Source organism: Oncorhynchus mykiss, chromosome 1 (assembly GCF_057628025.1).
Source record: "Oncorhynchus mykiss isolate SJ-2025 chromosome 1, ASM5762802v1, whole genome shotgun sequence".
Lineage (NCBI taxonomy): Eukaryota > Metazoa > Chordata > Actinopteri > Salmoniformes > Salmonidae > Oncorhynchus > Oncorhynchus mykiss.
This window is the reverse complement of record NC_143022.1, coordinates 80,078,362-80,102,217: the sequence shown is the minus strand read 5'-3', so window position 1 is coordinate 80,102,217 and position 23,856 is coordinate 80,078,362. Positions and strand designations below refer to the sequence as shown.

General features: G+C 42.4%; 1 protein-coding gene across 1 annotated transcript in view; it reads right to left on the bottom strand.

The window, feature by feature from the left end:
- The window catches only part of fmn2a (formin 2a), a 55,736-nt gene that overhangs the window by 11,982 nt on the left and 19,898 nt on the right, over positions 1 to 23,856 (bottom strand). The window contains exons 7-14 of the mRNA XM_090241334.1: positions 19,296 to 19,383; positions 10,997 to 11,058; positions 7,747 to 7,838; positions 7,521 to 7,650; positions 7,009 to 7,155; positions 6,568 to 6,627; positions 5,916 to 6,036; positions 4,185 to 4,277 (exon numbers count right to left, since the gene is read on the bottom strand). Of these exons, the coding sequence (XP_090097460.1) occupies positions 4,185 to 4,277; positions 5,916 to 6,036; positions 6,568 to 6,627; positions 7,009 to 7,155; positions 7,521 to 7,650; positions 7,747 to 7,838; positions 10,997 to 11,058; positions 19,296 to 19,383 (793 nt within the window). The remainder of the gene's footprint in view (positions 1 to 4,184; positions 4,278 to 5,915; positions 6,037 to 6,567; positions 6,628 to 7,008; positions 7,156 to 7,520; positions 7,651 to 7,746; positions 7,839 to 10,996; positions 11,059 to 19,295; positions 19,384 to 23,856) is intronic.

The following is a 23,856-nucleotide window of genomic DNA, read 5'->3' as shown; positions in this document are numbered from 1 at the left end:
AAAGCGAAGGTGAACTGTACCTTAGGTGGTTTGGTGAACCACGCTTGCTTTTGGACTGACAACAGTCTTGTGGCATGCATGCAACCCAGGTTCAAACCTAGCCAATCTCATCTGCGTGTTTCACCAGCTATATTGCTTTCACACACAATCCTATATGGTAGATAGATACCATATAAGACATGTTGTTAGTAGCCTTCAAGGGCAGCTTCCAAATCCATAGCAACCTAAAACCTATAGCCTCTTCATAGCCTTCCAAGACATCCACTAAAGTAGACGGGTAAGAATCTTTCTTGGCATGGATCTTCGGCCTGTCTTTATCGAGGTAACATCAAATCACTGCGTGTAATTGAAGCCAGAGCGACATCTAAGAAACCTTGACATGTCCAATGGGACGATCACTTTTGTCCACGGCTCCCTGTACTAAATCATTCTAATACTGATCCTCTCTTCTACATCTGCTTCCTATTGCTCATCAATAACCAATCAGAAATCTGAACAGGATGGACGTCATCAGATCAATGCAACAGAATAACAATCAGCAAAGAAGTATGGAATCCATTTTAAATCCATCCAAAATGTCATACAACATGGACTGTATGTGGTGAGTTAATACAGGCCTTCTATACACATGTACACTACCGTTCAAAAGTTTGTGGTCACTTAGAAATGTCCTTCCTCTGTCCAATGTCTGTGTTCTTTTGCCCATCTTAATCTTTTATTTTCATTGGCCAGTCTGAGATATGGCTTTTTCTTTGCAACTCTGCCTAGAAGGCCAGCATCCCGGAGTTGCCTCTTCACTGTTGACGTTGAGACTGGTGTTTTGCGGGTACTGCTTAATGAAGCTGCCAGTTGAGGACTTGTGAGGCATCTGTTTCTCAAACTAGACTCTCAAATCTACTTGTCCTCTTGCTCAATTGTGCACCGGGGCCTCCCACTCCTCTTTCTATTCTGGTTAGAGCCAGTTTGTGCTGTTCCGAGAAGGGAGTAGTACACAGTGTTGAACGAGATCTTCAGTTTCTTGGCAATTTCTTGCATGGAATAGCTTTCATTTCTCAGAACAAGAATAGACTGACGAGTTTCAGAAGAAAGTTATTTGTTTCTGGCCATTTTGAGCCTGTAATCGAACCCACAAATATGCTCCAGATACTCAACTAGTGTAAAGAAGGCCAGTTTAATTGTTTCTTTAATCAGAACAACAGTTTTCAGCTGTGCTAACATAATTTCAAAAGGGTTTTCTGATGATCAATTAGCCTTTTAAAATTATAAACTTGGATTCGCTAACACAACATGCAATTGGAACACAGGAGTGATAGTTGCTGATGACGGGCCTCTGTACGCCTATGTAGATATTCCATTAAAAATCAGCCGTTTCCAGCTACAATAGTCATTTACAACGTTAACAATGTCTACACTGTATTTCTGATCAATTTGATGTTATTTTAATGGACTTAAAAATGAGCTTTACTTTAAAAAATAAAGGACATTTCTAAGTGACCCCAAACTTTTAAACGGTAGCGTAAGTACCTGTCTAGAGGTTTAAAAATAGATTCTGGACAACACCGAATAAATCTTATCTGACATGGTATGAGTAGGCAACCCTTGTAACCAAGGCAGTAATCAGTCCCCTAAAGAGAGCACGCAGACAATATTAGTAATCTTAATATTTCCATCAGAAACAGATAATCACATGGCCAATGTTCTGTTCGGAGGCACAGCGACTCCATCAAAGACATACAATGCATGAGAATCTGTGAAACAAGCGGGGAAAATCGAGCTAGACCAAACAGTGCCGTTCCTACGAGTCCCCTTTCACTGTTATTCTGTGGTTAGTTTCATGGTCAGAAAATAAACAAGAGTGGTGGAAACTGTGGAGCCAGAAACTGTTTAACTCCAGGGTCTGAAATGATAGAAATAACACAAATAAGACATTGCTGTTGTTGCTTTTTTTTGCCGCAGTGGAGGCAACCAGCGAATTTAGTCTGGAGCCTTCCAAGTCACATGTCAGTGTTACGCCGAACATTCCTCTCTCTGAGGACAACCTCGTCATTTGCATCAAAGGGAAAACCCAATATTTATTTCAGAGAGACGCTTTCATCCAGGCTTCCTTTAAAGTTGGACTCAAGGACAGTGAGCAACATAGCAGAAGAGCATGTGTTATAGATTACCAACTCTCATTTGAATACAACATCACTTGAGAAGGGGCCAGTGAGCTCAGAATTACAAGAAGAATGGGAACAGTTAGCTAGAAATAGCCTGCTATGTAAAACTGCCTAGAATGATATCCTACATGTTTTAATAGACATGAAAACCAAACCTAATTTTCTCTGTTATGATGAGCATAGTTCCATTATTTTAAACAGATTTTCTACGCTTTACCTCAGTGTTAAGTAAGTTAAAAGGACTGAGATACAGGGGTGAAGGTACTCTTTTACAGGAGGTTGTTGAAAGGGTCTGGGAGGGAGGGTGATAACAAACACACTGTGGTCAAATGAAAACAAACATGGTCGATCACAAAGGGAAGGCGCTAGGTGGATTCATCATCAGCGCTCGTTCCACTGCTAATTCATCATCCCTGTTTTAACTGTTCCCAGGGTAAACAGCTTCCTCCAAGTGTTTATTTGATTTCCTGGTATGACAGAGGGAGGAATGGAGAGAACGAGAGAGTAAACGAGTGAGGTTGAGAGAGGAGGCTCTTCCAGAGGCCATGAAGTAAAAAGAGAAAGAAAACAGGTGAAGAATGAATAGGAGGAGGAAGACAAGGACAAACCAGATTGCTATCACAGTTACACTATCTAACCTGTCAGGGTCCAATCCTGCCTATAGCCCTCATTATGTGTTCATGTTTGGCCTGGATGTACGTCTGCTCTTGAAATGTCTTTCAGACAGAGGTCAAAGGCTCAGCTAACAGGTGCTGCTGCAGCTCATCATAACAGGGACAAAGCTGAAACAATAGCCTTGAGTTATTCAATGCAGTCTGGTGTAAGCAAAGGTCTCCATGGAAACTGCGTTGATTCAAATAAAAATCTAATCAAACTGTATTTGTCACGTACACAGTTTATATCAGGTATAAAATGTGCAGTGAAATGCTAGCTCCCTCAACATTGCAGTACAATAAAGTTATAAGAAGGTAATATGCATTGCAATAACCTGATATGTATACAATGTACAACATAGATTATGAGTGTGCTATGCCAATTATGACTGTATTTACAATATAAAGTGAGAAGTGACTTGGTCGTTCAGTTGAATAAATAGTATATAATAGAACAGCAGCATTGACTGTGTGTGTGTGTGTCTGTTTGTGTGTCTGTGTGTGTGTGTGTGTGTGTGTGTCTGTGTGTGCGTGTGTGTCTGTGTGTCTGTGTGTGCGTGTGTGTGTCTGTGTGTGCGTGCGTGTGCTTGTGTGTGTCTGTGTGTGTGCTTGTATGTGTGTGAGTGTGTGTGTGTATATGTCTATGTCTATGTTCTTGTGTGTATGTGTGTGTGTGTGTGTGTGTGTGTGTGTGTGTGTGTGCGTGCGTGCGTGCGTGCGTGTGCTTGTGTGTGTCTGTGTGTGTGTGTATATGTCTATGTCTATGTGCTTGTGTGTGTATGTGTATGTGTATGTGTGTGTGTGTGTGTGTGTGTTTGTGTGTGTGCGCATGTGCTTGTGTGTAAGGGTTTGATGTGCGGAGAGTCAGTGCAAATAGTCACAAGGTGCAGGTCTGAGCAGGTAGAATGATGTTCTCTGCACATCTTTCTTCCTAACACTGTACATTAACCAGAAGAGCAACTGAGACATTAGTCTTGGCAGGACAGATGCAGTGCAGTCTAACCAAAGGTTAGCATGATGATCAACTGCCCATCTCTACACTCTATTCTCTAACACAGATCCAAGATGGCTTCCTCATGTCAGGTATTCTGACACTGAACATTACCCAGTGAAATATCTGAGGCATTAGCCTTCATCTTTGGGGCAGCTACACTTTAGTTGCACCAAGGATAAGGGGTATCAATGATCCGTCTCGAAGCTTGACTCTCACTACTTGAAGAACAAAAATGGCTTCCTTTGTCATTGATCAATGGTCCATTTGTCTCAGCCACAACCCAAAATGGCCTCAGTGATGGTTGAGTCATTTGTCAAGTAACCACAACTGGGGCACCTTCACCTCTTGCCTGTCTGTACTCTGTGTTCGCAAACTCACCTTGGCTCAGAAACCCCTCCATCTTCTCTTTAAAGGGTTGCAGGTGCTCTTCAGAAGAGACCTGACAGACCTTCTCTGTCTCGGCCGAGCATGCTGGAGTGGAGGAGGACAAAGAAGGAAGAAAAAGAACGAGACAGCTTGTAAAGACTATTTTTGACATTGCAGTATTACACTCTACCTGTTTGTGTAATTGGGGCTAATTACTGTACATAATGTGTATAACTGATGTGGATTGGGCAAAGGCAAACTAACCAGTAACGATGCATTCCCATTCACCCTAATACTTTTCTCCAAACAATGAGTGATACCCATGGAACCTGCAGACCCCTTAAACGTCCCTTGGCGCACCCCAGAGTCATGGTCCATCAGCGCCCATGATGAATCCAAAACTTGCCTGCCAGAGTTCTCAGAGTTAATTGGTTGACCATATGGCCCCCTCTGTGGAGCTAGCTGTTGTCCTGAGGGCCATCCAAGCCCACTGCTGTGGGATGCCTACTAATTAACCTAATCCCCAGGCAACTGTCATCGAAGCCCACATCTGTTGCAACACTCAGCTGTTCCCTCTAAAGTAAAGAGAACCTACAGTATGTGATGAAACCTTTATGTACACCATCATGGTACTCTGCCATTGGGAATGAGGACGTGAGTCAGTCTCCCAGTGGACCTTGGAAACCTGATAATCGGAAGCTTCACAAGATTGATTGCAGTGCAGTAAAAAACAATAGGAGCCTTGGTTTAACAGTAAGATACATGAAACATGATAGAGAAGAGAGGAGATTTGGGTGATTATTCTTGATTGACACATATAAAATAGATGCACTCTGTTAGCGTTAATGTTTCCCCACCTGTAGACCCCTATAATGTGCTGTAAGTGTTGAATGAGTCAGGACTGACTAATGAATATAATAAGTATTTCCCCATTCAGTCATTCATTCGGTCGCACAGGGATTTTGTTTTCAACCAATGAGCTTGGCTTTAAGTGTGTAATCTGATTTCCACACTTCATCAGGGCTTTTTGTTGGGAAAAGACTTGACAGACTTCAGCCTTAGTCAGTAATTCCCTGTAAACCTCTAAAACATTTTTGTAAGTGCTACCTGGACTTGTATTTTATGCGAAGTGACCTAGTATTTAGGTTGAACTATTATGAAAAGGATACACAGACTATATTCTGTTCTTGCTCAACTGGATGACTGTCAAACAGTATTGCTACCCACCCAGTACACTGATAGTTTTGAAGGTTTTAATTATGGGACCTTCAGATCTTATGGTTTGTAATGTGAGTATGCAGGGGGTAGCATAAATAAGGCGGCCTCTCCAGGTCCTTGACCCACTCTGAGGGGCCTGAGCTGGGGCAAACAGGTAGGAGAAGCCCCTTGAACCTGGCTTGTTTGGCTCTCTGTGTTGTGATTCTACAGGAGTCTGCTCCTGACTCTCCATCTGGTTTGGTGGTCTGTACGACAAACAGATGCTATCTGTTGGCCCTGTTCTGTGATCAAAACATCACTATGGCTGGGCACACTTGGAAGAATTTCCCCATGATAGAGATACAGGGATGCATTTCACCTGAGTTATACTTTCATAAATCCTACACAATGGGTCATAAACATGATGTGACACCTGTCATAATCAACATTGACTCAGGTTTACTACCTGGTGTTGGTGACATACAGTCCAAGGTTTGTCAGTGGAGCTCCAAATGGAGATAATATATTTGTGGGATTCAGTCTCACCTTTGAGGTCTTTCCTTAGCTTGCGTAGATCTCTCTGAAAGTCCTCAAACTTCATCTGAGAGGCCTGGAAGAGATCCTGGGGTTCAGGGAGAGGGTAGACACAGGTCTCTCTACCTGCGTCCTGACAACATACAGACACACAGTCAAAGTCAATCATCATCAAAGACCAGAACAACCCTCTCCAGCATACATCTCAGTTAACATTGGGCTGGATGTCTCGACCATTCTTATCAGTAGTCCAAACATTCCCAGTAAGATAAGGTTGCAATGGTGGTAGTGGTTATAGTTGTCAGCTAGAGAGGAGCCATTGTAATCAAAGAATACGTTTATCCTGTCAATCAGTGTTACCAGGGAGCCATTAGGAGCCCAGAACAGTGTCGTGTAGGTTGATTTTGGCAACATACTCTCGCCTGAGTTCATCTCATCTGGCTAACCTAATTATTTACAATAGGCCTCCTTTGGATCCTGTGCCAGCTAACGTGCTACAGGTCGAGCTGAACTGAGAAAAGGAAAGGAAAATAAATAATTTGATTAAAAAAATAAGCCACGCTATCCTCTGGCGAGAGAGAAGATGAAAAGGGCTCTGGAAAGATATCCCAGCAAATCAGAGTAAATCAGAAAGTGATTCAAATAAACAGGAACTAGAACATACCTCATCAAAGTGCCTTAGATAGTAAGCAACGATGAATGACAAAAGACTCTGAGAGTTATCCTGAAAGAGAGACAGTTGAAAAGATCCAAATAAATAAACTGTAAATCCTTTTTGTCATTAATCTAATCATTTTAGAGCAGAATGTTATAATTTGTATGGAGAAAACATCTAAAGAGGACTTAGAAGCAATGCATCAAACACAAGTGAAACCTCTGCTGGGGAGAGTGTCATAACTTAACGCTGGTAACTTGTCTTATATTCTTTATGGGCACCTCTCTGGGATTCCAATACTGAAAACACTGACCACTATGTTCTTACAGGACAGCACTGGCGGTATACCAAACATCTAACAAGCAGCCAGTCACTCACTAATTTGGGGACAAAGACATTCCCTAAGCACCGTAATAAGGCAGTTACGGTCAGAGCTTAACATACACTCACACTGCTCTTGACGTCCTTGAGTTTGGGCAGGATGTCCAGAGTGAAGCCGTCAGCCTGCCCGCGCGATCGGTTCCCTCCGTTCATGAAGTTCCCAAAAGCTAAGACAAGACCTAGCACCTGCATCACACACTGACCTCTCTGCAGAGTCTGATACGCAGCATGGGGAAAGACAGAGACAAGGAGTTGAGGAAGGGGTGGAGAAGGGACGAGAAGGAGAAAGGGAAATATATAAGAGAGAGGTAGAGAAGAGGGAAGCAAAGTGATAAGAAGAAGAACAAAGAAAAGAGGATAGAGAAACAGAAGATCGAGGGGGGAAATAGACAAACTGAAGAAGAGCAAGAGATAGTTCAGTTCAGTGCATCTGGTCTCTAGGAGGCATACTGTATATTATCCCTCGCCAGAGATTCTGGCTTTCATTCCTTATGTACTGAACACTCTCGATGCATGGCTGTACATTACATTGTCCGCTAACACCACAGGCTGTTTTTAGACAGAATGTAGAGGAGACTCACCGTACACACTCTCTGAAGGATTTCAACTTTCCGGAGTATGGAGGAGATACATTCATCAAAGGTTGATTGAAAGAGGATACAAAACACCCTTCCTGAGAAATTGGGGATTTGGGACAGCTGGAAGAGAAACCTTTAGGGAAGAGGAAAGTACAAGAACAAGATGATAGGGATAAAAGGCAGACACCATTTTGAAATTGTGATTTTCTTGGCCTACATTTGCTCTCACTGTTCAGGCTTGTCCAATGGCTTTGCGTCGTCTTTATCTTTGGATGACTTGATGTGCTTCTCAATCTTCTCCATCTCATCTTGCTGGGCTCTCTGAAATAGGTAAAGAGAGTGATATTGGGTAACAGTAAGTGAAACACAAAAGTGTACCTTGTGCTTGAGATATACCGTACATGCACACATACCCTGTTCTTACACATAGAAGGGAACTGAATGTGGCCAAATACAGCCTTTGTAGATACTTTATGAACACTGGTTTCGATTTATAAGATATTTTCACATTCTCCGACACAAAACCACAGTTTAGTACAAGGTGATCGAACAAAAATAAACCAGTCCAGAGATGGCGTATCATTTAACAAAAGCAAGAAGACAATAGAGGTTGACAGGCCTGATGCAAAATGGCAAAGCCATAAAACGGCCGACACAGAGAAATGTAAACTCTTTAAGTCTCTCATGACTTCAGGCTTGTCTGAGGAAGCAGGTTAGGGGAGCTGACGTTGACTCCAGTCTGGCCCAGGAATAACTCAGCAGCAGCAGATCAAACACAGGGCAAATTAGTATTCAACACACTCTGCCTTGGGTCTGCCAGGGTAAGCTCTGGTTCTGGTTAACGATATGTTTTAAAGTGTAAATACATTTAACATGAAACAGGTCCTTTTTTAACTTCTGGGTGTACCATCGTGAGGAGTAATTTGTGGACAAGACGATATGATGGTGAGATCTATGAATTGGTACATTTCTCTTTGGCTGTGAGAGAAATGAGTATGAGAGAAAGTTGCATGCAACATTCCAGAGAAAGGCAACTGCTGTGTGACTAATCCTTTATTTCTGGTCAACTGTGTTTTTCTAAACCTCCCATGTATGGCACTAAACTTCAAGTTAAGATTGTTTTCTGATGACCGAGAACATAGCCTGAGGTGCTATTATCGTATTGACCCATGTCACTGTCACCAATCCTGTGTTAATCATACAAGGTGACAGTGTTGTTATAATGTTCCTCAACCCCTGCAGTCTCAGCCTCTGAGTAGATGTCATGAGCGCAAGTGTTGGGGTTTGTCACGCTGATGCTTATCACGTGCACAGTAATGTGGTGTTGGGAGGGGTTCCCTGAACTTCTAAGTGTCGTGTCAGATGATTATGACTCCTGATATTTGTGGGGAGGGGTACCTCACAGTGACCTCTTCCTTCCTGTGGGATTGTGTTGTGAGAGCAGTAGTGGTTATATTTTCAGAGCCCACAGACAGGGTGACTCCACGTCTTACTGTGAAGTGAGGAGTGACCTTCTCCATGGCTCTGTGTTTGTGAGTGTGTTCTAGAACTGTGAGGGTGTAACCATTAGAACCCCTTATTCCGAAGTCAGGGTGGCTACACTGCCAACTGTGGTTAGGGGTTGGAGACTGGGAGACAGGATGGAGTTGCAATACAAAAGAGAAACAATTTGGCTCCTCAATTTAACTCCTGGTTTGAGCAGACCCTCTGTTATTAAGGTCGATGTCCACGCCCCCTGTATGGGCTAATAGCAGTAACGCCAATTAAAAATGTTCATCAAATCATTTTAGAATATATTTTTTGGATTCTTCAAGGGGTCTTAAAATTCTAAATCAAATAGCAAAATGATCCTTGGTATGACCTTGTTAAAACAATTCCATATAGCTTAGTAGTACTTCCCCCCCAACTCCGGTTTAGACAGAACTTAGACTCTTATGGGTTATGACACATTTCCTCAAAACTACACCATGTCTTAAGCCACAGTCATTTTCAATATTATTAATGTGGCTCTAGAAGTCAAAGGACGGGCCTCTTGTGTTGCCCAGCCAAAAGCTTCTCAGGAATGTCATAGTATCTTAAACCTGTATCAAGGTTGAAATTGAAAAAACATGTTCCTTTTCATGCTTCTCTCTTTGTTGACATAACGATCCAAATGTTCAGCTAAAAGAGACAGGTTAAACCACAGGAGGTTAGGGGAACTTTAATTGGGGAGGACGAGCTCGTGGTAATCAGTGGAACGGTATCAAATACATCAAATACATGGTTTCCATGTGTTTGATGCCATTCCATTGGCTCCGTTCCGGCCATTATTATGAGCCATCCACTGGCCGGTTAACGTCTTGCAGGGCTAATGATGTGGCTATTGTAATTAAATAACAACACACTTTATTACATTATCCCATTGTACTTTAATAAAACAGTGCCTATTATACCAGTGTAGAGAAATACATTAAAATCCAATAGAGATAATATGTATAATTATATGATAATGCATGTCTTACAAGAGAGGAGCCAACTTCTTTAAATGACAATAGATGTTTACTAGAGAAAAGTCTATCCCCTTCCAACATACATACAGTACACAGGGCTGACTCTGTGGCCAAACACCACACATACCAATAGGGATTGTGGCTTCCATGTTTGTTTTGGTATTTAAAGCACATTTCCTTTAGTTGGCCTTTCAAGTGGACCAGATGGAACATGAACTCCAGATACAGAGGCATGTTCAGAGCAGACGCTGTGGAACTGACATCCACAGCAAAATCATTCAGCTATTCTGGAAACACTATAAAGACTTAGGTAATGACTAAAGATTCAAAGACTGTTTATGAAAAGCCCGACTTCCCACATGTTTCAAGGAAGGTGCACATAATTGATGGGAATTGTAGTTTTTGTTTAGTAGTCAAAATAAAACAAAATGAATAACTGTTGACTGATTTACAACTAGTTGCTAATACTGTGGCTTGACTACATTAGTACTGTAGCTTTCTGTAACTATATGACATGAAACTTAAACAACGATTGTTTCGTTGGAAACCACTACATTTGGAGTCTAAAAGCTCCAAATCTAGTTGATATTGTTGTTCAATAACCTCTACATGGAACTTGTGTGAGTTGGTGAATCTTACATGACTTGTGGTAATGTAGACACGTTTGCCTGTCCATTGATTAACCTTTCATATTCCACATGCCCTGTGTTTCTCAACATTTTTGATACCAGGGACCGGCAAGCCATGGTCCCTCCTCTGTCAGGGACCGGCAAGTTATGTTTTTTCACTGTAGTGCTGACTAAATTAGTGTCAGTTAACCAGCTCAGGGACCAGCAGCCAGCAAAATCCTAAGGACCGCCACAGGTCCACGGACTGGAGGTTGAGAAACAAAACATGTTTGTTTTTTCCTTCAGTGACAGATTGTTTCATCAAACGTTTACCAATGAAAAAGCGTAGTGTATAATCATTAATATATTTCAAACAACTTACATTGTCATACAGGGATTGCAAGGTCTCAAGGTCCACCACAGTGTTGTCCATGTTCAGAATGGCTTGAAAGGAAGGGAAAGAATAGGTAGCATTTAATGAGAATATCTGCCGAGTTCCTATTTGAAAAAAAGATTTTGGTTCCATCTTACAAAGAAATCTTAACCAGTCATGACAAGAACAACAACAGCATGTGTTCAATACACTCATACAGTACATTTAGCCCCCTGACTGAGTTATCATTAAATTCGGACTAAAAGATAACTAATGTCAGGATATCTAGACTGATTACAGTCCCATTTCCCTACTAAATTAATTTGATCCATGAGAAATATGAGAAACAGATTTTGGCCTGTTGCTGGTAAGCGCACAGTGACTTCAATACATGCATAATCTACAGTACAAAATACCATACATCTTCTGAGCTCGTGCTACTAGGTGACCTAAACTGGGACATGTTTAACACCCCGGCTATCCTACAATCCAAGCTTGATGCCCTCAATCTCACACAAATTATCAATGAACCTACCAGGTACAACTCCAAATCCGTAAACACGGGCACCCTCAAAGATGTCATCCTAACTAACTCGCCCTCCAAATACACCTCTGCTGTTTTCAATCAATATCTCAGCGATCACTGCCTCATTGCCTGTATCCGTAATGGGTCTGCGACCAAACGATCACCCCTCATCACTGTCAAACGCTCCCTAAAACACTTCTGCGAGCAGGCCTTTCTAATCGACCTGCCTGGGATATCCTGGGATGACATTGACCTCATCCCGTCAGTAGATGATGCCTGGCTATTCTTTAAAGTGCCTTCCTCACCATCTTAAATAAGCATGCCCCATTCAAAAAATGTAGAACTAGGAATAGATATAGTCCTTGGTTCACTCCAGACCTTTCTGCCTTTGACCAGCACAAAAACATCCTGTGGCGTTCTGCATTAGCATCGAATAGCCCCCGTGATATGCAACTTTTCTGGGAAGTTAGGAACAGATATACACAGGCAGTTAGGAAAGCTAAGGCTAGCTTTTTCAAACAGAAATTTGCATCCTGTAGTACTAACTCAAAAAAGTTCTGGGACACTGTAAAGTCCATGGAGAATAAGAGCACCTCCTCCCAGCTGCCCACTGCACTGAGGCTAGGAAACACTGTCACCACCAATAAATCCACTATAATTGAGAATTTCAATAAGCATTTCTCTACGGCTGGCCATGCTTTCCACCTGGCTACCCCTACCCCGGTCAACTGCCCGGCACCCTCCACAGCAATCCGCCAAATCCCCCACCACTTCTCCTTCACCCAAATCCAGATAGCTGATGTTCTGAAAGAGCTGCAAAATCTGGACCCCTACAAATCAGCCGGGCTAGACAATCTGGACCCTCTCTTTCTAAAATGATCCGCCGAAATTGTTGCAACCCCTATTACTAGCCTATACAACCTCTCTTTCGTATCGTCTGAGATTCCCAAAGATTAGAAAGCTGCCGCGGTCATCCCCCTCTTCAAAGGGGGTGACACTCTAGACCCAAACTGCTACAGACCTATATCTATCCTACCCTGTCTTTCTAAGGTCTTCAAAAGCCAAGTCAACAAACAGATTACCGACCATTTTGAATCCCACCGTATCTTCGCCGCTATGCAATCTGGTTTCAGAGCTGGTCATGGGTGCACCTCAGCCAGGCTTAAGGTTCTAAACGACATCATAACCACCATTGATAAGAGACATTACTGTACAGCCGTATTCTACAACCTGGCCAAGGCTTTTGACTCTGTCAAACCACATTCTTATTGACAGGCTGGTTTCTCAAATGATTGCCTCGCCTTGTTTACCAACTACTTCTCAGACAGAGTTCAGTGTGTCAAATCGGGGGCCTGTTGTCCAGTCTCTATGGGGGTGCCACAGGGTTCAAACCTTGGGCTGACTCTCTTCTCTGTATACATCAATGATGTTGCTCTTGCTGCTGGTGATTCTCTGATACACCTCTACGCAGACGACACCGTTCTGTATACTTCTGGCCCATCTTTGGACACTGTGTTAACTAACCTCCAGACGAGCTTCAATGCCATACAACTCTCCTTCCGTGGCCTCCAACTGCTCTTAAACGCAAATAAAACTAAATGCATGCTATTCAACCGATCACTGCCCGCATCTGCTCGCCCATCCAGCATCACTACTCTGGACGGCTCTGACAACTACAAATACCTAGGTGTCTGGTTAGACTGTAAACTCTCCTTCCAGACTCACATTAAGCATCTCCAATCCAAAATTAAATCTAGAATCGTCTTCCTATATCGCAACAAAGCATATTTCACTCATGCTGCCAAACATACCCTCGTAAAACTGACCATCCTACCGATCCTCGACTTCGGTGATGTCATCTATAAAATAACCTCCAACACTCTACTCAATAAACTGGATGCAGTCTATCACAGTGCCATCCGTTTTGTCACCAAAGCCCCATACACTACCCACCATTGCGACCTGTACGCTCTTGTTGGTTGGCCCTCGCTTCATACTCGTCGCCAAACCCACTGGCTACAGGTTATCTACAAGTCTCTGCTAGGTAAAGCCCAGCCTTATCTCAGCTCACTGGTCACCATAGCAGCACCCACTCGTAGCACGCGCTCCAGCAGGTATTTCTCACTGGTCACTCCCAAAGCCTTTTGTCGTCTTTCCTTCCAGTTCTCTGCTGCCCATGACTGGAACGAACTGCAAAAATCTCTGAAGCTGGTCACTCATATCTCCCTCACTAGCTTTAAGCACCAGCTGTCAGAGCAGCTCACAGATCACTGCACCTGGACATAGCCCATCTGTAAACAGCCCATCTATCTACCTACCTCATCCCCATACTGTATTTATTTATTTATCTTGCTCCTTTGCACCCCAGTATCTCTACATGCACATTCATCTTCTGCACATCTACTATTCCAGTGTTTAATTGCTATGTTGTAATTACTTCGCCACCATGGCCTATTTATTGTCTTAACTCCCTCATCTTACCTCATTTGCAGTCACTGTATATATACTTTTTGTTTTCTTTTGTTCTCCTGTATTATTGAGTATGTTTTGTTTATTCCATGTGTAACTCTGTGTTGTTGTATGTGTTGAATTGCTATGCTTTATCTTGGCCAGGTCGCAGTTGCAAATGAGAACTTGTTCTCAACTAGCTTACCTGGTTAAATAAAGGTGGAAAAAAATAATCTACATTACACTTGGTTTCTAGGTTGTTGGTACAAGGGCTGTTCTTGCTGGCCATCTGATGAGCTGGTGACACATCTCACACACTGCAGTACAGACTGCTTTATCACACCACAGGTACTACTGGAACTGAGTATCCAAGTTGTCATCCCTCCCCTTTAACACTGGAAGTCATAAACTAAAACATAAATGTGGGTTCTTGAAAAATCTGTCAAGGTAAAAAGCGCTGTGTTTGAATTTCAGTGTATGATGTCACCTTTTTGTCTCAACGCAAGGACCTCGCACCTGTGAGTGTAATCCTTTGAAAGTAAATGTTAAAGATAAACAGAGCCTGGGGGTCTAGCTTGTTTAACCTGACGTGTTGAGGTATGCATTGAGCACAGAGAGACCACATAGGTATATAATCTGATCTATGTTGAAGTACTGTCACAAAGCTCATCTAAAAAGGAAAAGGATATAATAAACATGACATATTCAGGCTCTTCTGCAGTACGTCTGATTACGAAAGGTTAATGAACTTGCATGACACATGCATTCCTAGCTGAAACTTTTGCACACAATCTCCTATTTAATAGAAGCCGAATGTAACCCTCCCTGGAATATAAGTGTAGATAAATCAGTTGAATGAGTGTTCTATGAAAACCTTTGTAGTTACTATTCACCACCACATCTACAGTGCCTTGCGAAAGTATTCGGCCCCCTTGAACTTTGCGACCTTTTGCCACATTTCAGGCTTCAAACATAAAGATATAAAACTGTATTTTTTTGTGAAGAATCAATAACAAGTGGGACACAATCATGAAGTGGAACGACATTTATTGGATATTTCAAACTTTTTTAACAAATCAAAAACTGAAAAATTGGGCGTGCAAAATTATTCAGCCCCTTTACTTTCAGTGCAGCAAACTCTCTCCAGAAGTTCAGTGAGGATCTCTGAATGATCCAATGTTGACCTAAATGACTAATGATGATAAATACAATCCACCTGTGTGTAATCAAGTCTCCGTATAAATGCACCTGCACTGTGATAGTCTCAGAGGTCCGTTAAAAGCGCAGAGAGCATCATGAAGAACAAGGAACACACCAGGCAGGTCCGAGATACTGTTGTGAAGAAGTTTAAAGCCGGATTTGGATACAAAAATATTTCCCAAGCTTTAAACATCCCAAGGAGCACTGTGCAAGCGATAATATTGAAATGGAAGGAGTATCAGACCACTGCAAATCTACCAAGACCTGGCCGTCCCTCTAAACTTTCAGCTCATACAAGGAGAAGACTGATCAGAGATGCAGCCAAGAGGCCCATGATCACTCTGGATGAACTGCAGAGATCTACAGCTGAGGTGGGAGACTCTGTCCATAGTACAACAATCAGTCGTATATTGCACAAATCTGGCCTTTATGGAAGAGTGGCAAGAAGAAAGCCATTTCTTAAAGATATCCATAAAAAGTGTTGTTTAAAGTTTGCCACAAGCCACCTGGGAGACACACCAAACATGTGGAAGAAGGTGCTCTGGTCAGATGAAACCAAAATTGAACTTTTTGTCAACAATGCAAAACATTATGTTTGGCGTAAAAGCAACACAGCTGAACACACCATGCCCACTGTCAAACATGGTGGTGGCAGCATCATGGTTTGGGCATGCTTTTCTTCAGCAGGGACAGGGAACGAAAACCTGATGGAGTCTGCAAAAGACCTGAGACTGGGACGGAGATTTGTCTTCCAACAAGACAATGATCCAAAACATAAAGCAAAATCTACAATGGAATGGTTCAAAAATAAACATATCCAGGTGTTAGAATGGCCAAGTCAAAGTCCAGACCTGAATCCAATCGAGAATCTGTGGAAAGAACTGAAAACTGCTGTTCACAAATGCTCTTCATCCAACCTCACTGAGCTCGAGCTGTTTTGCAAGGAGGAATGGGAAACAATTTCAGTCTCTCGATGTGCAAAACTGATAGAGACATACCCCAAGCGACTTACAGCTGTAATCGCAGCAAAAGGTGGCGCTACAAAGTATTAACTTAAGGGGGCTGAATAATTTTGCACGCCCAATTTTTCAGTTTTTGATTTGTTAAAAGAGTTTGAAATATCCAATAAATGTCGTTCCACTTCATGATTGTGTCCCACTTGTTGTTGATTCTTCACAAAAAAATACAGTTTTATATCTTTATGTTTGAAGCCTGAAATGTGGCAAAAGGTCGCAAAGTTCAAGGGGGCCGAATACTTTCGTATGTGTAAACAATTGGTATTTTTGCCGACCTGTGAACTAGTGTTTCGTAATTTTTTTGTTGTTGTTGTACTTTTTACCCCTTAATCTCCACAATTTCATGAGAACTATTGGTTCTCATGAAATTGTTGCAATCTTTTTTTTGTGTGTTTTTTTTGTGTTGAATTTTTACCCCTTTTTCTCCCCAATTTCGTGGTATCCAATTGTTTTAGTAGCTACTATCTTGTCTCATTGCTACAACTCCCGTACGGGCTCGGGAGAGACGAAGGTTGAAAGTCATGCACCCTCCGATACACTGCTTCTTAACACAGCGCGCATCCAACCCGGGAGCCAGCCGCACCAACGTGTCGGAGGCTACACCGTGCACCTGGCAACTTTGGTTAGCAGGAGTCGCTGGTGCGTGATGAGACAAAGACATCCCTACCGACCAAGCCCTCCCTAACCCGGACGACGCTAGGCCAATTGTGCGTCGCCCCACGGACCTCCCGGTCGCGGCCGGTTACGACAGAGCCTGGGCGCGAACCCAGGGACTCTGATGGCACAGCTGGCGCTGCAGTACAGCGCCGTTAACCACTGCGTCACCTGGGAGGCCTAGTTGCGATCTTGTCCCATCGCTGCAATACCCATATGGACTCAGGAAAGCTGAAGGTCGAGAGCCATGCGTCCTCCGAAACACAACCCGCCAAGCCGCACTGCTTCTTGACACACTGCTCGCTTAACTCGGAAGCCAGCTGCACCAATGTGTCAGAGGAAACACCGTACAGCTGGCGACCGAAGTCAGCATGCATGCGCCCGCCACAAGGAGTCGCAAGAGTGCGATGGGACAAGGACATCCCAGTCGGCCAAAACCTCCCCTAACCCGGATGACGCTGGGCCAATTGTGCGCCGCCTCATGGGTCGCGGCCGGCTGCGACACAGCCTGGGATCGAACCAGGGTCTGTAGTGACGCTTAGAACACTGCGCCACTCGGGAGGCCCGTGTTTCATTACTTGTCATGTTTTGTGTTTTTGTGGATCCCAGGAAGAATAGCTGCTGCCTTTGCAATAGCTAATGGGGATCTGAAAACAAGTAAACACAGCATCAACCCAGTTGTGATCTTCTTCCAATCATTCATATTGCTGGCCTTGATCTGTAGGAAATCATTGGGGATTTGGAAATTGCTGTGTAAAGGCCTTTTGGTGTTTCTGAACTGTGGTCAGTCTGGCCAAACAAGCAAAACTGTCAGATCTTTATTTTATTTTGTTATCCCATGTCTGTCAACGGAAAATTGCTGTGAGAGAAAATGAACAATCCTCAAACAGCTTTCTTCTTCTATAATATGAATCCCTCTATCTCTTCTTCAATCCCCAAGTGACTCCATCACATACTCCATTTCGATCTCTCTCACACCCTACCCTCTATCTGCCAGTTTCTCTCTCTCTCTTTATTTTGCTTTCACCCTAAACCCTTTCACACTCTCTTTCCCTCCACAGTCACCACAGGGACAGCCTCTCCCTTCCTCTGCCTGCTCTCCCTCTCTCTGCCTGCTCTCTCACTCTCACTCATTTGGTTTAAGTTACTGACTCAAACAGGGATGAGTATCTGACAGAGAGGAAAAGCCTGTATCTTCTCTCCCATCCATGACCAAACCCAGCAGCAACTTCCAGCATCCTCCATACCGCAATGAGCCAGGTTCCAACCCTGGCACCTAGCACGATGACTAGCCCTCTAAAAGCCTACAGGAAGCCCACGTCGCACGGAGGTGTCTTATGAAAGTGTCAGCCAAATAGAAGACTAATTCTAAACTGGGTGGTTCCAGCCCTGAATGCTGATTGGCTGACAGCCGTTGTATATCAGATCGTATACCACAGGTATAACAAAACATTTGTTTTTACTGCTCTAATTATGTTGGTAACTAGTTTATAATAGCAATAAGGCACCTGGTTTGTGGTATATGGCCAATATACCACGGCTAAGGGCTGTGTCCAGGCACTTCGCGATGCGTCGTGGATAAGAACAGCCCTTAGCCGTGGTATGTTGGCCATATACCACACCCACTCGTGCCTTATTGCTTAAATAACCACCAATGGTGAGCTATCATGACTCTCTATAAAACAATGCCACAGTCATAAAAAAGAAGATCAAAACTATGATTCAGAAAATGTCTCTTTCTCCCTTGTCTCTTTAGATGTGGGGTTTAGAGAACATATTACAATCCCAAACAGTGTAACATTACGTGGATGGTTCCCAGATCATTCTGAACATGTGAAGCACTGTATTTCTCTTTCCCTATCTCATCACCCCATGATATACTGTACCCTCTAATCAACACTAATGCTGTATGCTGAAAGAAAGTCCTAACACTGGCGACTGATGAGTATGGCCCACCTCCTCCCGTTGAGATAAGCCTATGAAGAGAACTTATAGGATAGACAGACCCTCCCCAGCGTACATCTTTTAAGGTGTGTTTAGACACACGGATGAGGGATGAATGGCGAGGCAATCAGAGGACTATAACAGGAGGAGATTCCATTCTCAGTTAAGTCTGGAGTAGTTCCCCTTTAAAAAGGCAATTTAGACTAGGACACAGACTGACAATAGATTAGAGAACGAGAGAAAGCGGGATAAAATAGAATATAGTAAACCAAATGAAAGATGGAAACACATAGAGAGAAAGAGAATACCACATCCTTCCTACTTGAAAGTCTAGTGATAACTCAATAATGAGGCATCTCACTTGAGGCAATAACACACATGAATTATGACTAGATCCATCAGAAGTCTAGCGAGTTCAATGCTTTGTCCGAACGAACTTGAATTTAGGTAATTACAGAGCGGGCGTAGCCGGTTGCAATAACGTCATTATGCTGTGTTGAGGTGGAACATCACCACTCACCATTCTGAATGTCCTTCATGTCCAAGTGGATGCTGGACATGAGGATCCCCACATTCTGAGATCGCTTGGTGTTCAAAAGCTTCACCACCTGAGAGAGAGAGAGAGCGAGAGAGCGAGAGAGAGCGAGAGAGAGAGAGAAAGAGCGGGAGAGAGAGAGAGCGAGAGAGCGAGAGAGAGCGAGAGAGAGAGAGAAAGAGCGGGAGAGAGAGAGAGCGAGAGAGCGAGAGAGCGAGAGGGAGAGAGCGAGAGAGAGCGAGAGAGAGAGAGAAAGAGCGGGAGAGAGAGAGCGAGAGAGCGAGAGGGAGAGAGCGAGAGGGAGAGAGCGAGAGAGCGAGAGAGAGCGAGAGAGAGAGCGAGAGAGCGAGAGGGAGAGAGAGAAAGAGAGAGAGAGAGCGAGAGCGAGAGAGCGAGAGAGAAAGAAAGAAAGAGAGAGAACAGAGAACTTTTGAATTTAGTATTTAGTATTTATTACTCTTCCTGGGGTCCAAACAGAAATACATTAATACATCATAGTAAAACAACAGACTACATCATAAATACAACAATACATCAATACATTGTCCATTAAAAGTAACAATGCTCAGATATTACACATTTACATTATAAAATGTACAATATTACAATGTGTGGGTGTGTGTAGTCTGTGTGTTAGAGTGTGTGTGTGTGTGTTAGAGTGTGTCTCTTCACAGTCCGTGATGTTCCATGAGGTACTGTTTTATCAGTTTTTTTAAAATCTGATTTTACTGCTAGCTTGAGTTGAGGTGGAAGAGAGTTCCCTGTAGTTGTGGCTCTATATAAAATAAGTCCAAAAGAGGCCAGAACTGAGGCTCAATGTCCCGTTATCATTTCCTTTTATGGGAAGAGCACTGTTGCCAATTCACCCACAAACATTATGCAAATAATAAACCGGATTAAAGTGATTGAACATTTCCCCTTCTTGTTCAGTTCTCCACATCCATCATATTTTCAATGGGAGGATCCAGAATGCGTAGATCTTAGATCTCGACTTATCACTTCAACCCGTTACAGTGATAATAGAGTTCATATGGAGATCAGTAGGGAAGGCCCACTAAGTGTACAGTAGTGTACGTCCACTGTGCTCTTTTCTCTGTAATTGTTTGTTTATCAAATGAAGTTTTTCACAAACCACAAAATGCATTAAAGGCCTGTGCGTATCAATGGCGAGACTTCACTATTTAAAAGTAAAATGTCACAACAACAATGTGAGAATAGATTGGCACATCACAAATACAGTACCAGTCAAAGGTTTGGACACACCTACTCATTCAAGGGTTTTTCTTTATTTTTACTATTTTCTACATTTTAGAATAAAAGTGAAGACATCAAAACTATGAAATAACACCATTTGTCTTGATGACAGCTTTGCACACTCTTGGCATTCTCTCAACCAGCTTCACCTGGAATGCTTTTCCAACAGTCTTGAAGGAGTTCCCACATATGCTGAGCACTTGTTTTCTGCTCTTCCCTCACTCCGTGGTCCAACTCATCCCAAACCATCTCAATTGGGTTGAGGTCAGGTGATTGTGGTAGCCAGGTCATCTGATGCAACACTCTATCACTCTCCTTCTTGGTCAAATAGCCCTTACACAGCCTGGAGGTGTATTGGGTCATTGAATTGCTGGAAAACAAATGATAGTCCCACTAAGCGCAAACCAGATGTGATGGTGTATTGCTGCAGAATGCTGTGGTGGCCATGCTGGTTAAGTGTGCCTTGAACTCAAAATAAATCACAGACAGTGTCACCAGCAAAGCACCCCCACGCCATCACACTTCCTCCTCCATGCTTCATGGTGGGAACCACACATGAGCAGATCATCCATTCACGTACTCTGGTTCTTGTTTGGAACCAAATCTCATATTTGGACTCATCGGACCAGATTTCCACCGGTCTAATGTCCATTGCTCATGTTTCTTGGCACAAGCAAGTCTCTTCTTATTATTGATGTCCTTTAGTAGTGGTTTCTTGCAGCAATTCGACCATGAAGGCCTGATTCACACAGTCTCCTCTGAACAGTTGATGTTGACATGTGTCTGTTAATTGAACTCTGTGAAGCATTTATTTAGGTTGCAATTTCTGAGGCTGGTAACTCAAATTAATTTATCCTCTGCATCAGAGGTAACTCTGGGACTTCCTTTGTTGTGGCGGTCCTCATAAGAGCTAGTTTCATCATAGCGCTTGATGGTTTTTGCGACTGCACTTGAAGAAAGTGCAGTTTCAAAGTTCTTGAAAGTTTCTAGATTGACTGATCTTCCTGTTTTTAAAGTAATGATGGACTGGTGTTTCTCTTTGCTTATTTGAGCTGTTCTTGCCATAATATGGACTTGTCATTTACCAAATAGGGCTGTCTTCTGTATACCACCCCTACCTTGTCACAAGACAACTGATTGGCTCAAACGCATTAAGAAGGAAATACATTCCACAAATTAACTTTTAAGAAGGCACACCTGTTACTTGAAATGCAATACTGTAGGTGTGTCCAAACCTTTGACTGGTACTGTATATTAAAGATGTTTTTATGTCAATATCAAATCATTTCTGGGTAACAATTAACACTTTATTTGGATAGTCAAGAAAGTTGGTCGGTAGATGCTCTAAAGATGGTCATACTATCAACAATTGATATTTTTATGCTATACTATCAACTATTGATATTTTTATAAGCAACTGCATGCTAAGGTTACAGTTAGGGTTAGAATAAGGGTTAGGGTAAGGGTTAAGGTTAGGGTTAGAATAAGGGTTAGGGTAAGGGTTAAGGTTAGGGTTAGAATAAGGGTTAGGGTAAGGGTTAAGGTTAGGGATAGGATAAGGGTTAAGGTTAGGGCTAGGGTTAGTAGATAGTTAGTTTAAATATTACTGATAGTCTGTACAGAGTCTGTAGAGCATCTATAGATGGACTATCCAATTAAAGTGTTACCCAATGTACCTTACTGTGATTGTTTTCAATTAAAATGGTCAAAAACGAACAAAAATATCTTCTTAACAAAGAGCAATTTCTCAAAGAAGAATTTTGCTAGGACTGTCTGTGAGTGGTCTGAGTGGGGAGGGAAAAACGCAAAACTAGCTGTAATCGGCAGAGAGGTTTGGACCTCTCTTTCTTATTCAGGCAGTCTTTTCAAATAGCTTTTACAATAAAATGGCATTATCACCCATTTCTAAATTTCACACTAGGCTGTTATGGAAATGTATTTTCATATAACACAGGAAATCCCATTTTTGACTGCACTGGGCCTTTAAAACCTGTTGTGACTAGGGGGCACTATTTTCATTTTTGGAAAAATAACGTACCCAAAGTAAACGGGATATTTTGTTAGGACAAGATGCTAGAATATGCATATAATTGACAGCTTAGGATAGAAAACACTCTAAAGTTTCCAAAACTGTAAACATATTGTCTGTGAGTAAAACAGAACTGATATTGCAGGCGAAAGCCTGAGAAAAATCCAATCAGGAAATGCCTCGTGTTTTGAAAGCTTTGCATTCCAATGCGACCCTATTGAGAAGTGAATGGGCTATCAACCAGATTACTTTTTCTACGTATTCCCCAAGGTGTCTACAGCATTGTGACGTAGTTTTACGCAATTATGTTGAAGAATACCCGTAAGTGGCTACATTGTGTAAGTGGTCACCTGATGGCTCTCAGAGTGACTCTCGCATAAAATACAGAGGTAGACAGTTTTCCAATCTACTGAAAAACCAATTGTCCCGGTGGATATATTATCGAATAGATATTTGAAAAACACCTTGAAGATTGATTATAAACAACGTTTGTCATGTTTCTGTCGAAAATATGGAGCTACTTTGGAATATTTGTCTGCGTTTTCGTGACCGTAATTTCCGGACGATTTCTCAGCCAAACGTGAAGAACAAACGGAGCTATTTCGCCTACAAAAATAATATTTTGGGAAAAAAATGAACATTGGCAATCTAACTGGGAGTCTCGTGAGTGAAAACATCCGAAGCTCATCAAAGGTAAACAATTTAATTTGATTGCTTTTCTGATTTCCGTGACCAAGTTACCTGCTGCTAGCTGGACAAAATGCTATGCTAGGCTATCGATAAACTTACACAAATGCATGTCTAGCTTTGGCTGTAAAGCATATTTTGAAAATCTGAGATGGCAGGATGATTAACAAAAGGCTAAGCTGTGTCTCAGTATATTTCACTTGTGATTTTCATGAATAGGAATATTTTCTAGTAATATTCATGTCCATTGCGTTATGCTAATTAGTGTCAGTCGATGATTACGCTCCCGGATCCGGGATGGGGAGTCACTAGAGGTTTTAAATTACCTGCTTTAGATTGTGGAGTCTCTAAATATCGGTTCTTGAACAGATGAAAAATCTTAATTTGAGCAAGTTTGCTAAAGCAGGAAAATAATCCTGCAAGCAACAGGACAATTAAATTATTATGTGGATTATAATTAATGGACATTTTTCTAGGGGTTGATATCAAGTCTGAAATTTCAAAGTGTAAATGACAAATTCAGAAGCCTTTTTAAACCTCAAATACACTAAAGGTTTCACATTTTCTGCATTGCAA